Source organism: Leptopilina boulardi, unplaced genomic scaffold (genome assembly GCF_019393585.1).
Source record: "Leptopilina boulardi isolate dan_hultmark-lab unplaced genomic scaffold, ZJU_Lbou_2.1 LbouV2_248, whole genome shotgun sequence".
NCBI lineage: Eukaryota > Metazoa > Arthropoda > Insecta > Hymenoptera > Figitidae > Leptopilina > Leptopilina boulardi.
In genome coordinates, this window is record NW_026137805.1 from 1589969 (window position 1) to 1603925 (window position 13957).

General features: G+C 27.5%; 1 protein-coding gene across 1 annotated transcript; it reads right to left on the reverse strand.

Moving 5' to 3' along the window:
* Positions 1 to 3680: 3680 nt before the first annotated feature.
* LOC127280461 (uncharacterized) lies at positions 3681 to 11511 on the reverse strand. The gene is made up of 3 exons (XM_051303451.1): positions 11156 to 11511; positions 8016 to 8189; positions 3681 to 3856 (listed from the first exon to the last, which is right to left on the reverse strand). Exons 1-3 carry the CDS (start codon positions 11244 to 11246, stop codon positions 3681 to 3683), a joined length of 441 nt encoding a protein of 146 aa, XP_051159408.1. The 5' UTR covers positions 11247 to 11511.
* Positions 11512 to 13957: the final 2446 nt, after the last annotated feature.

A 13957-nucleotide genomic window follows, 5' to 3' on the forward strand; every position in this document is an offset into this window, starting at 1 on the left:
AATAATATAAAAAGAAATAAAAAAAAGTAATAGAAAATTTGAGGAGCTTTTACTACCTAGTTTGGTTTATTCGTGGGATATTTGAGTTTTGGCAAAATTCAGAGAGATATCGTGGTCACATTATGGACCCTTGGGATTTTCTTTGAAAGCATATTTTTTCGATATTAATAAATTCCCCTTTGTTTCTGTTAGAAGTGAGATAAAATATTCACATACTTTTCTCCTCCTTGGAGAAATGATCTAAGTGACTGTGTTTCAAATAATGGCACAATAAATAATTTACTAATCTTGTATCTAAACAAAAGAAATCAAATAAAATGATAAAAGTTAAATCTATTTTTTATAACAAAAAAAAATGAAATCAATTTAATAACGATTAAATATTTTATAAAAAAATTTCTGTTTTGCATGCAAAAAAATTTTAAAAATAAATTCATGATAAAATATAAAAATGTAAAAAATGTTTTTATTGAAAAAATATTGGAAAAATTTAATAGAATTAAAATAGTGAAGAAAACATGAAACGCAACTTTTGTTTAATAATAATTTATAGACTCTCTGCTCTAAAACTTACTTCTTAAAAAGTACTACAAAGAGATGTGACTTTGGTGAAATAAAAAGTTATTACGACATGAGAAATATATATATACATTGTAATAATAAGAAACTTTAATTTACTGTTTTATTTTTTTTTCCGTCTCAAAAAAAGGTGAATTTTCATGATTCATCTTTTCTTTGATGTTTCTTTGAGATAAAACTTCTGAGAATTCCTGGATATGAGAATTTTAATTGACAAACTTTTTTAAAAGATATTCGTTAAATTTTACAAGACTTCAAAGAATTATGGCAAAAGGTTTTATTGGCAATTTTTTAATGAAAAATATTCATTATAAAAAAAAGCATTGCAACTGTTTTTTTTAATTAACTGAAAAAAATTGATATCAATAAAAAAAAAGGAGAACCAAAACAGAAAAACAAGGGAAAAATTTCAAAGCTAAATGAAAACTGATAAAAGAAACAAATAAAGAAAATTAAAAAAATTTTTAAACAATAAAAAATAATACAAAAATTAATGTAAATGAATTAAATAAAAAATTAATGAAAAATTTTCTTTTTATGGAAATTAATTATTCATTCATTAATACGTTAAATAATTATTATAATTTTTTATAAATTTATACGAGAACTAATTAAAATTTACATTTCAATAATAATTAAAAGTAAAATCGTTTGTTATGTAAAAAAAATTTTAACAACCAAACGTAATAAAAAAAAATATCAAACGATATAGATTTCTAATTGATATTTCCCAATTAATTTTTTTTTTCATTCACTGATCATTAATTTAGAAAAGAGTTATTTAAAAAGAAAAAAAGAAAAAAAAGTTTCATCAAACTTTATTTGCAATGTTCTCATTTTTTTTTTTTTTATTTTTTTCATTTTTTTTTCATCCTTCGTCCTAGAGAAATACTCTCATTATCCACTCAATTTGAGCCTTTCTGCCATAGTGAATTTACCGTGATGGCCTCAGTAGTAATATTTCTCATTCCCTTTGTTCTTTCCCGAGTTGAAATCTTCAGTCGGCCATGAATTTCACTGCACAGCATTGAGAGATTAAAAAATATTTTTCCAACTCGTAAAATCCAACGATTCCAGGTCGCTCTTTTCATCACCGAATTACTTTTGACGTTCGAGTAACAAATCAGTCTTGATAAAGAAAGTAGCAAATTCATTAATTAGCTAATCGATTGATTCCAATTTTTTTTATTCCAATGTATATATATATATATATATATATATATATATATATATATATATATTTTTTTTTTAATAAATTAATTAATAAATAAATTTATTATTATTATTTATTTAAATAATATTTATTATTAATAGATATACCTATAGAATAAAGAATATTTCAGTTTGTAATTTAGGTATAGATTTCAACAAAGTTACAGTGTCATTAAAAATGCAGGTGGCTAAAGGTCGATAGTTGAATGAAGCTCAATTTATAAAAACACTAAAAAAGCAATGAATGAATTTTGCACCTAACAAAGAAAATTTAAACTAAATCTTTAAAATAATGTCCAAAAAAAAATTTATAAAAAGAAAATTTTTTTCAATTTAATTTCTAAATACTGTCAACGTCATCTTTATAATAATAATAATAATAATAATAATAATAATAATAATAATAATATATCATCAAATCAGATAAAAAAAAGTAGAAAGTTTTCATATTTAAGAGGGAGTTCATCGATACTTGTCTAATACACCACATCTTTAATGCACCAGAATAGTTAAACTTTTCCTAATAAAATCAATCAATCTTATTCTTCATATTAAGAATTTTATTTATTAACTGTCGCTACGCAGATTGATACTGCGTTACTTCCAATATTCCATTAATTTCCGGTTCAATTTATTACTTATACCAAAATGTCAAATTCATGCCTTTAAAAAAAATATCTCTAAAAATTGCTACTTCACAAAACAATATTTTAGTACGTAAAAAAATCTAAAACTATTTCATAAGAAATAAAATTCAAATTTATTTCTGATAAACAATCTTAATGTAAAACAGACTTCTCCCTTGTAGTGACCCCGTTCTAAAAAATACGCCCCCAAATTAAAGCAGTTTTTCCTTTTTAGTAGGCGTGGTATCATAGAAACACGCCCCTTAAATTGAATAGCCTCCTTTTAATGGGCGTGGTTTCTAAAAACCGCACCCCTAAATTACAATAGATTTTTATTACCGAATGCAACCACACCTCTAAATTTAAATAAACCACGCCCATTGGTAGGAGGAGAGTAGGGTGTGGTTCTTATAAACCACGCCCTAAATAGACTCCTCCAACAAATAGGCGTGGTTTCTACAAATCACGCCCTAAATATACTCCTCCTACTAGTAGGCGTGGTTTGTGGAAATCACCCTAAATAGACTCCTCCTACTAATAGGCGTGGTTTCTACAAACCACTCCCTAAATAGACTCTTCCTCTTAATGGATGTAGTCTAACAAAAACAACTAATTTTTTTAATTTAGGGATGTGGTTTAAAACAACCACGCCCCAAATTTAAAGTAACTAACTTTCAGAGTGAGTATTTTCCAAAATACGTCGCTCTATAATAAATTAGGGACTCCTCTTCTTAGAGGATGTGATTATTAAAAACCACGCCCCTGAATTATAACAAAAACTGCTCCCTTTTGTAGGCGTGCTTATTTGAAACAACACCTCAATATATCTTACTAAACCACGCCTACAAACTCCTACCGCAGTGGGCGTGGTACTAGGAGACACGCCCTGAGAAGCCACGAGCATGGGGTCAGTAAGTGTGCGTACCTATTGCCACGCGTTTGTGGGTGGTACTTAAAGGGCGTGGTCAAATTCCACGCCTATGTGGGTAATATAAAGAGGGAGTGACTAACTACCACATTCTTGTGGGCGTATCTTTTTATGAATTAAGAAAAATCGTAACAATTTTTTTTAAAAAATAGTGGGAATATATATTTTCTACAGATGTAAATATCCTTGTACTTTGTAGTGTTTTTTTTCTTTTTTGTGTCACTTTGTTGTTGAGAAGGACTATTTTTTTCATGACTTGACGTCATTTTTTTTAAAGAGAAAATTGTGTATGTAACAGTAGAGTGATAAAATTTAACGATAATTGAAAAATCTACTTACACAGAAAAGTGGTACAGGAAGCACTTCCAGCCAGTGGGACGTTCCAAAAAGTTGTAAACTTGGCCCTGAAATGTTGCTTTTCCGGCGCGTCGATGTTCTTTTAAGCGATATCGACCTTCCCACGTGTTACGATCGCCACTGACACCACCGAGTATAAGACGCGGATCAACACCTAAGACAAAAATAAAATTAAGATTTTCAAATAATTTTGAATTAATTTATGTTTTTTAATTTTAATAATTTCTCTCTCTTTTTTATAATTTTAATTAGATAAATAAATTTAAAGCATTAAATTTTTAATTATTTTTTTATTTACGATATCGGAAGTTTCCAGAAAAATTTTTTTTAATTTATTTTTTATAATGCATATTTTTGCAATCTTTTTTTTTTTTTACTTATTGTTAGCAAAAGAAAAGATAGAGAATAGATGGTGAGTGTATATTATATATAAAGAGCTCTTTATATATATATATATATATATATATATATATTGTAACAGAATACAATGTTGGCGATCGTTATAAGCACGAGCTTTGTGGTAGCATTACATATAAATTGTATCCTCTCTTGTATTACATAAGTTCACATCAAACACTTTACCGACTGTTGAAACTTTTGGTGATTCGTAAACCTTTATTCCAATAGATGAAGCCCCATTGTAAGAAATTTCTTTTTTTCAATGCTCCACGTGCCTCGACATTTTTTTCATCTATTCTGATTATTACAAAAAAAAAATATAAATATATTTCTCAACCAGCTTCTCATTATTAATATCATATATTTTTTCATCATTTTTCTTTATAGAAAAAACCAAATTAAATATTAAATAAACTTTCTTTCTTTTGTTTATTATTTTAAAAATATTTTTAAATTATGATAAATAATTAATATAAAATTAAAATAAATAAATTAGAAAGTTAAATTAAATATTAATACAGAATTGCAAATACGCAAACGCTTGAGACAATTCTATTGATTCAACGATTGTTTCAATGAACTTGTTTTCATCCATTGATGCACAACAAAACGAAACTTCTCTCTATAATTTCCGGATCGTTTTTAACTAATATAACAAATTCTCACCTCTTGAAAATAATTATAAAAGTACTAAATTAATTAATAAATTATTATTATTAATAATAATAAAATAATTATTAATAAAAAATTTATGTTAATCAAAAACAGTGTATTATTTTTATCATTGGAAATAATAAACTAAAAAAAAATTTTAAAAATGTTAAAAAAAATTTACACTAACAAAAAAAAGGAAAATCATTTCCACCGTACCTCTTTTACTGGCAGCATTTCGTGATCTAATGCTTGATCTATGATAATAATTTGGCACTTTTAATGTATCCACGTCATCATATGTTTCACCATTATCACAATCGATGACAAAAATTTCGGGATGTGTCCGATAATGTCGATTAAGACCGTGACGTGGATATTCATCTACACATTCTGATACATCGTTCCCTATAAACTCGCCTTCCATAATTTTCACAATTTTTCCATAACATTTTGCCGTCCAATCACACACCACCAACAACATTCATGTATCATCTATTAATAAATGACACTTCATTTTTTCTCAACTAAATTTCTCCCACTTTTATAATAATAAACATAATAATAATAATACACTTTCAATATTTTATCATTAAATAAATTCATTATTAAAAATTAAACAAACAAAAAAATTTTAACACCTCAAAAACATTTTCACTTTATTTGGTTATGTTTGAATTTTTTTTCATTGCCAATTGATACAGTAAAAAGGAAAAATAAGTTTGACAAATTTTTCTTTTTAAATTTTGAACAAAAGACAAGTTTAGTTTCTTATTGTAAAAAAAAAATGTCAGCGCAGTCGAAAGAAAGATTTGCACTGACCTCTTTGGAGACCGCGTTACTGCATCAATCCAATTACAAAGGAGAACTAATGTGAGTTAAGGTCGGTAAGTTGGTGGTAATCGTCACGGACTTATGTTCGTCTTCACAAAAAAATATATCTTACGTAACAATTAATAATTTGCTATTTGATATTTTCACATTATTTATCCACTAATATCAGAGAAAAATTCAAATATTTTCTTCTACCATTAGTAATATGAAGAAAAAAAATAAATATCTATATTATTATAAATTGTGTTAAATTTTTTTTAATGATATATTTGAATTTAAGAGAAAATTTAAAATGGGCGTTACTTTTTAAGACACGCCTTTAATTTTAAGTAGGCGTTTTTTTTCAGGACACGCCTCTAATGAGGCGTTGCTTTTTAGGGCGCGCTTTTAAGTTGGCGTTTATTAATAATTGAAACAAAAAGGGGCGTGTCTTTAAAGTGGGTGTTACCCATAGAGATATGTCCACTAAGTAGGCTTTTAATATCCATTAAGATAAAAGAGGGCGTGGCATTAAAGAGGGTATAAGATTTTGAGACACGCCTATAAGTGGGCGTTTATTATCAATTAAAATAAAATGGGCGTGACTTTGAAGTAGGCGTTACGTATTTAATTTTTTTATAAAATGGGCGTATAATATTTGAGATACACCTCCAAGTGGGCGTTTACTGTCAATTAAAATAAAATGGGCGTGACTTTGAAGTAGGCGTGATCTATTTTTTATAAAATGGGCGTGTAATATTTAAGACACGCCTCAAAATGGGCGTTTATTATAAATTAAAATAAAAAGGGGCGTGATATTGAAGTGGGCGTTACCTATTTTATAAAATGGGCGTTTAATATTTAAGACACGCCTCTAAGTAGGCGTTTATTATCAATTAAAATAAAAAAAGGGGCATGATTTTGAAGTGGGCGTTATCTTTCGTCACACTCCTCTAAGTGGGATTTTACGGTCAATTAAAACCAAAAATACTTAACTATTAACATGTTTTTTTGTAATTTTTTTATCAATAAAGTTTTGTTTTTTTAAATAACTAATTTTACACCATACTTGTTGAATAATTCTTGTTGGAAAAATAGTTTAATACAAAATAATAATGAGATTATTATTAAATTATATTCACGTGAACTTTTCACTAAAGCAGAAACTATTCTCTACGACAAATATTGTTTCAGGCAAACAACTATGTCGATGTGAATATTCTTATCGAAACGAGTTTCATACTATACATGAGTCTGAGCCTCTATGATTGTGTACTTAAAACGTCTATATGTATATATATATAGGGATTGTGTACATTCTTTTAATTACAACTGTGATTAAAAGAATTTTTTCAAACGTTACATAAAATTTCAACAGTATACTTATAAATTAAAATTAATTTCTCATTTTACATTGGAAATTAAAAGTTTGCACTTAATTTTAAACTAAAATTGTTTTTATTGACCCAACATTTTTTCATCCCTTCTATTATATGAAAATAAATTTTATTTCAATTTGATTTGATAAATATGTGAATATAAATAAAAATATACAAATAAATACAGAGCAGAAAAACAATGTAAAAGAATCTGGTTTTTTTTTGTTAGTCATACGAAAAGGAAAGTCCCTTGAAAATATAAACGCAACAAGATGCTGCTGAAATAAATGCGAGGTGAAAAGAGATAAAAACTAGGTGGAAGCTTTCAGAGCCGAAGAGAATACCCGTATTTAGAACCTTTGTTCTTACGTCTTTTGTGGTTTTGTAGAATCCGGGAATTTATTTGACGCAAAATAACCTCAAAACCAAAATAATATAAGTAAAATAAAAAATTACACATCAATATTGTCTGATAAATTATTGAAATACAAAATACAATATTTTTTTATTTTACATTTAAACCTTGTTAATAATTTTAAACAATAGCTCCAAGTGTTCGGTGATATTAATTTTTTATGAGATTATGATTTATTAAATTTAACTTTCTGTTCTCATCTTTTTAAAAACAGTAGAACGTTTGATACATCGACAAATGGGCGTAACTTTTAATGACACACCCACAATGGTACTATTTTCAATCCAACCCTAAGAAGGTGGAACTTTTTTTCCACGAAACGCCTTAAAATGGGCGGTATTTATTTTTGACACGCCCACAGTTTTCCAGTAGGCGTAACATTTAATGACACACCCACAATGAATGATACTGTCCGTAACCCAACCCTCAGAGGGCGGTATTTTTTCACGAAACGCCTCAAATGGGCGGAGCTTATTTTTGACATACCCCAAGTATGCCATTATAAGCCACGCCTCTAAAAAGGCGTGTCATTATAAGTCACGCCTCTAAAACGTGTTTCTTTTAAATTCACTATTCTAATTCTAATTTGAAAAAAACAAATTTTTTTTGTAAAAACTAATTTTGTTGAGAAAAAACAAGATAAAAGAACATCTTACCAGTAAATGTGTCATTGTTGTCTGACTGTAAAGTTGCACTGGTGTCGGAAATAGGTGAAACAGCAGGTTTTAAATCAGACGGTGGTTCCAAACTCAATAAATCGTTGCTGCCACCTCCGCCACTACCATTCTCTCCTCCCACATGAACTATTGTTACGTTCAGACCCCTGTTACCTAAGTGACAAATGAACACATAGTGAATACCATAAGCGTGAATTAAATACTAGATAACTTAATTATTAAAGACAATGAACTCGAAAATAGTTTCATGCTTGATGAATAATTCCATTAAATTCTGATCATAATTTAGTGCAAACTTTCCACATAGTTCTATTGTATGTGTTTCGCATTCATTGGAATATGAAAATAATTTCTTCAAATATTAACATAATTAAAAAATTTTTAATATAATTTTTAAAAAAAACTTTAAAAATTTTTTTTTCTGTAATACAATTTTTTTTTTTGGAGTGGATATATAAAAAATTGTCACTTGTTTTAATTGTTTTGTAAATTAATTTAAAGTTTCTCGCTTTAATGAGAATTTTATCAACAATCTGTGAATTCTCTTTTTGACTTCGAGTTTCAGACAATGTTGACTAGCCACCGTCTCACTAATTAATTAATTCTTGATTAAAGTGGTAATCCAAAATTTCTCCAGGGTGTCGTTAGATAAAATGTCGCTCATCAATTTACAATATTTATTGTTCAGTTTATATTTCAATAAAGTTGAATATCATTTCCATTGTTTAATATATTATCATATAGAGAAATACAATATCAAATGAAATTAAAGGTCAAAGGTAACGATTATTGTGTATATATGTATGCTCTCTAGAAATAATTGACAGTATAAATAAAATATTCAAACTTTTTTTTTCTCCAGCAACGATATATTTTAATATTCAACATCTATTTACAATTTTAAGTTTCTTTCTCTCTCTCTATCTATCTATCTCTCTCTCTCTTGAAAATCTTCATTGATATTTTATTTTTATTCATCAGAAAAAAATTGAAATTTCAAAAATTTAAATTATAAAAACAACTACAATATTAAATTAAAAATAATACCAAAATTAATATTAGATTTAAAATTTGAACTGAATTAAATAATTCTTAAGCTATGCTATTTTAATTTTCTTTTTTTCCTCTCAGCAATAGATCTTCCAAATAAATATTTCAAGAAGAAAAAGCAAATTAATTTACTTGAACTCTGACTGTTTCTAATAAAATGTCAAGATCAAATTATCACCAAAAGTGTGTTTCTATTTATTTAGATTTTTTTAAAATAATTTTATTTTAAGTTTTACTAAAAAAAAATGGTACACCTACATTTGAATTTAAAAAAAAAATTGAATAAATATAAAATAAAAACATTTGATCTTTTATATGGGTCCTTTGAGAAATTAGAGGATTCCCTATCATGCTACATCTCCACTATACATTTTCCTGTTAGGAGATGGGAACACTATTGATTTAACAGAGCTGAATAACCACGATACTAGAGTATTAAAATTCAACCATATTTTTCTCTCCAAATAGATGACATAATCCGGTTTTACTTTTATAAAAATTATCCTCCTATCTTTAAAAACACCTATAATGCAAAAAAAAAGAGAGAGAAAAAATCTAATCTCTCCATAATAATTTATCACGCAACATTAGTTCTTTTAAATATTGACGTTAAAAGCATCTCTTTTTATTTAATAGGCAAAATTTTTCTTATCATAGTTTTTTTTTAATAAAAGATTAACTGAGATATTTATGATTGATGACATTGGGCACTTTATTAATTTTAATATTATTAATAATTTTTTACCAATATAAATCACATTTATCATTTTATAATTAAAAAAAAAAGTTTCTATTATAATCATAGCTATTATACTCATTCCCAAAATTTATACAAATAACTATCTTGATAATTATAAAATGAAAATTTGTATAAATCAAAAAACACATTTGATAATTAAAATAATATATTGTTGAATTTAGTTAATTTTGGTGATTTAATGCTATGCGCAATACTATCTTGGGATTAACAGTTGTGATAGATATCAACACAATGGAGTGGAGAAACGACAATCTATTGCACATCCGTAGTGTACTAATCACTCTTCTGTTTCTCTGTATAAAATTAATTAGCATTAAAACTAGTTTTGCAAACTTCAATTTAAATTTATTGTCAAAAATAATAAAATTCCTAGTATTCAAATGCTGTGTGAAAAATAAAACTTTTCTTCTAATTAAACATTTTTTTATCACATTCTTATTTAAAAAACTACTTTTAACGTTAAATTTTTGTATCCTTTCAATTTGTTCAAAATTAGATGAAAATTTTAATAAGGGACGTTACTAAGTTAGACTCCACCTTTTAATGAATAGGCCACATCTCCTAATGGGCGTGGCTTTACAAAACAACGCCCTAAAATAGGCCACGCCTTTTAATGGGTGTGGCTTTAAAATACACTGTCTAAAAATAGTCGACACCCTTCAATGGGCGTGGTTTTATAACACAACATCTTAAGATAGGCCACGCCTCTTTGTGGGCGTAACCTTTAAGTTAATGTTACTAAACCACTCCCAAAGTAGGCCTCACCTTTTAATGGACGTGACACTAAAATACAATATCTAAAAACGATCATACCTCTCAATGGGCGTGGTTTTACAAAACAATGACCTAGGATAGGTCACGCCTCTTAGTGGGCGTCACCCTTAAGTTATATTGTTACTAAACCATACCCAAAGTACGCAACACCTTTTAATAGGCGTGACCATACAAGATAACGTCTTAAATAGGCCACACCTCTTAATAGGCGTGACCTTGAAAGACAATGTCTTAAATAGGTTACACCCCTTAATGGGCGTGGTTTTTACAAGATACTGTGTTGGACAGGACATTCCCCTTAATGGGCGTGTCTCTAGAAAACACATTGAACAGATCACACCCCTTAGTGGGCGTGGTTATACAAAAACAACATCCTAAATAGGCCACACTTTTTAAATGTATATAAAATCACGCCCTAAATAGACCACACCTCTTAGTGGGCGTAACATTTATTAAACCACGCCCTCTTTTTATAGAGAAAAGAGTAATTTTCTAAAAAAAAGACGTTAAAAATAGATTAATTAAATTTGTTTACCTGCCCTGGAAGTTTGTGGAAGCAATCCCTGGATCTCTTCGAGGGGCATCGCTTGTCCAAGATGATCCCGATGACGAGAATGATCTCTCATGCCTCCTCAATAAATTTGGTTGATTTCGGGCTACGCGTTTCCGCGGCCAGGGACGTATTAGGCGCGGTTGCAGGATAGGGTCAGGGAATTGGGCCAGGATAGGGATAAGGATATCGGGTGAGTCCTGAGGGACTCGTGGCAATGGCGGCGGACGGTGATGGTACGTCATCGCCCGGCCGTCACACCTACGACCATGCCCCAGGCAACAAGAGATTGAAAAAAACTTCCTCGTCACTTTATCGTTAATTGTCCGTCGCTCGACGTTTTTTTTTTCTGTAAAGAATAAAAATAAAATTTATTTTTAAATTAATTTTTTAAAACTTATTGTTGTTAATATTTTGTAAATTATTATCATAGAAATAATTTTTTATATATATATGTTTCTTTTCTAGGTCATGAGTAACGAGTTTCTCATGCTAGGAACATAAATTAAAAAGCAACTTGAGTCGCATCGCTCTATGCAAATTGCTCTGTTGTGATAAATAAATTATCCTAATTAAAAGCACAAGTCTTTTTGGTTAATTTTATCATGATGATGAGACCTAGTTCTTTTTTTTTTTTTTGCTATTTGCTTTGAAAAATATAGTTTTATTGATTAAAAATTTTTTGAGGGTAATTATTAATAATTCAAAAAAAAAAAAAATGTTTAGATTAGAAAAAAAAATATTTTTTTTTCATTCTGCAATTAAGAATATAATTACCATAAAAAGTGTTATTTCTTTTATTCAAGAGCAAAAAAAAAAATATATATATTTCTCGTCACGTTGCTGTTTGCATTTTTGCAGTTTTATTAGTTTGTTCGTTAAATGCATTTTATAGCCGCACTGCTGCTGGAGATTTCAAGTCATCAACTAGGTTTTTAGTGAAAAGAAAACTTTCAATTACCCCCTCTGAGAATGTTTTTTTTCCAAAGTGCACATTATTTCTTGACTTAAATTTTTTCTTTTTATATATAAATATTATGAAACTATTTTTAGATCTTCGTATATGGATACGTTAAATAATTTATAGTGTATACTTTTATATTTAAAGTGCTTTTCTTAACATAAAATTATTTTTATTAATACTGCTTTAGATATATATAATTTATGAACCATCAATTGTTTTTAATTAAAAAAAAAATTTAGAAATAAAATTTCGATTTTTAATTTAAAAAAAATAGAAATAGTTTCTGAGATAAAATTTTAAAAAATTTGCAGGGGGGAAATATTGAAGAAATAAAAACGTTTCAGCAAAAAAAAAAAAAAAAAAAAAAAAAAAAACTGGTGAACTTTCAAACTGGAACAAAGTTGGATTACATTAATTCTCGATTCAATATATAAGTAGACAATACTTTGGTGCTTCGTCCATAGCAGTTTTGCGGTGCGAATAATAAAAATCGATATGCAGCATGTCTGGGCTAGTGGGTCTAGTTTAGTGAAATTGTACTTATTATAATATAACATGCGATCCATAGTCCTTGGCACCGGTTAGCTGCCAGATAATATCACTTTGTGTCATCATTTAGCAGATTTTCGATAAATTTATTATCCATTACATTTATCAACAAGTCATTACAATTTTCATTTTCGATTTAATGACTCTCTATTTCCTGACTTGCAGTTTTGTTCACATTTACACAAATTGCAATTAATTGTTATCATTTTAATAATAATAATTATTATTATTGTCATTATTTTCTGATAATAAAAGTTAATTTATAAATTAATTTTTACTGAAATGAAAAAATATTTAAAAAAAAAAAAAGGTTTTTTCTTAAGGTAAGGCACACACTTAGAAAAGTCAAAGTAATGTTTAAGTTTTCTATATAGATTTGAAAACTAGGTGTGGTAAAGTTTTTTTTTTTCTAACTCTCCGCAAGTAAAGCTTGACGTGAAACAAATTGACAAATTCAGTGATGGCATGTACTTTTTTTTCCTTTTATTACACACCTCCATTACAAGAATACACGCGAGCATTATTGCCAACTCTATGCCAATCAAGAGATCAAAATCCATATCGAGTGTGAAAAGGTTCATTTTATTGCAAGGCCTGACATGACATTCGCATTATCATTGTCGTGAATCGTTCGTGATAAAATATAGTCGACATGGAAAATTTCTTTTTAGGTATTACTGTTATTATTATTACCATTTTTATTATTATTATTATTATTCTTTATAATTATTTTTTATTTTTATTATTATTCTATATTATTTTTTTATTTTTATCGTTATAATTATTACTACCATTTAATTATTTTGCAAATATAAAACATTTTATTATTTGATTAATTGTTGAAAATATAATGTGATGAAGATAATAATAATAATAATAATAATTTATTAGAGAAACATATGTGAAAGTAATTTAGTACTTCTTTATTTAATTGATAAAATGTTGAAATTTTGCAATGACATTGATAATGAAAATTAGAAATAATAAGTCAATAAAAAAAAAATAAGTACATTTTTTTTGTATTGACTTATTTGACCTTCTGCGCATATCAATGTTTGATTGTCGTCTATAATTTTGTTTGTACTAGTTCCCTTCTTCAAAACCATAAATTACAATATAAACTCTAATTTATTTAAATCGGGTAATTTAATTTTTTCTTTTAGATTCTAAAGCTTTTTGGTTGACCTAGTATTTTATTTGAAATAAGTTTAGTTCACCTACTAAACACTGATTGGGTATTTTTTTTAGGTATTTGTACCAGGTTGGTTAAGTAA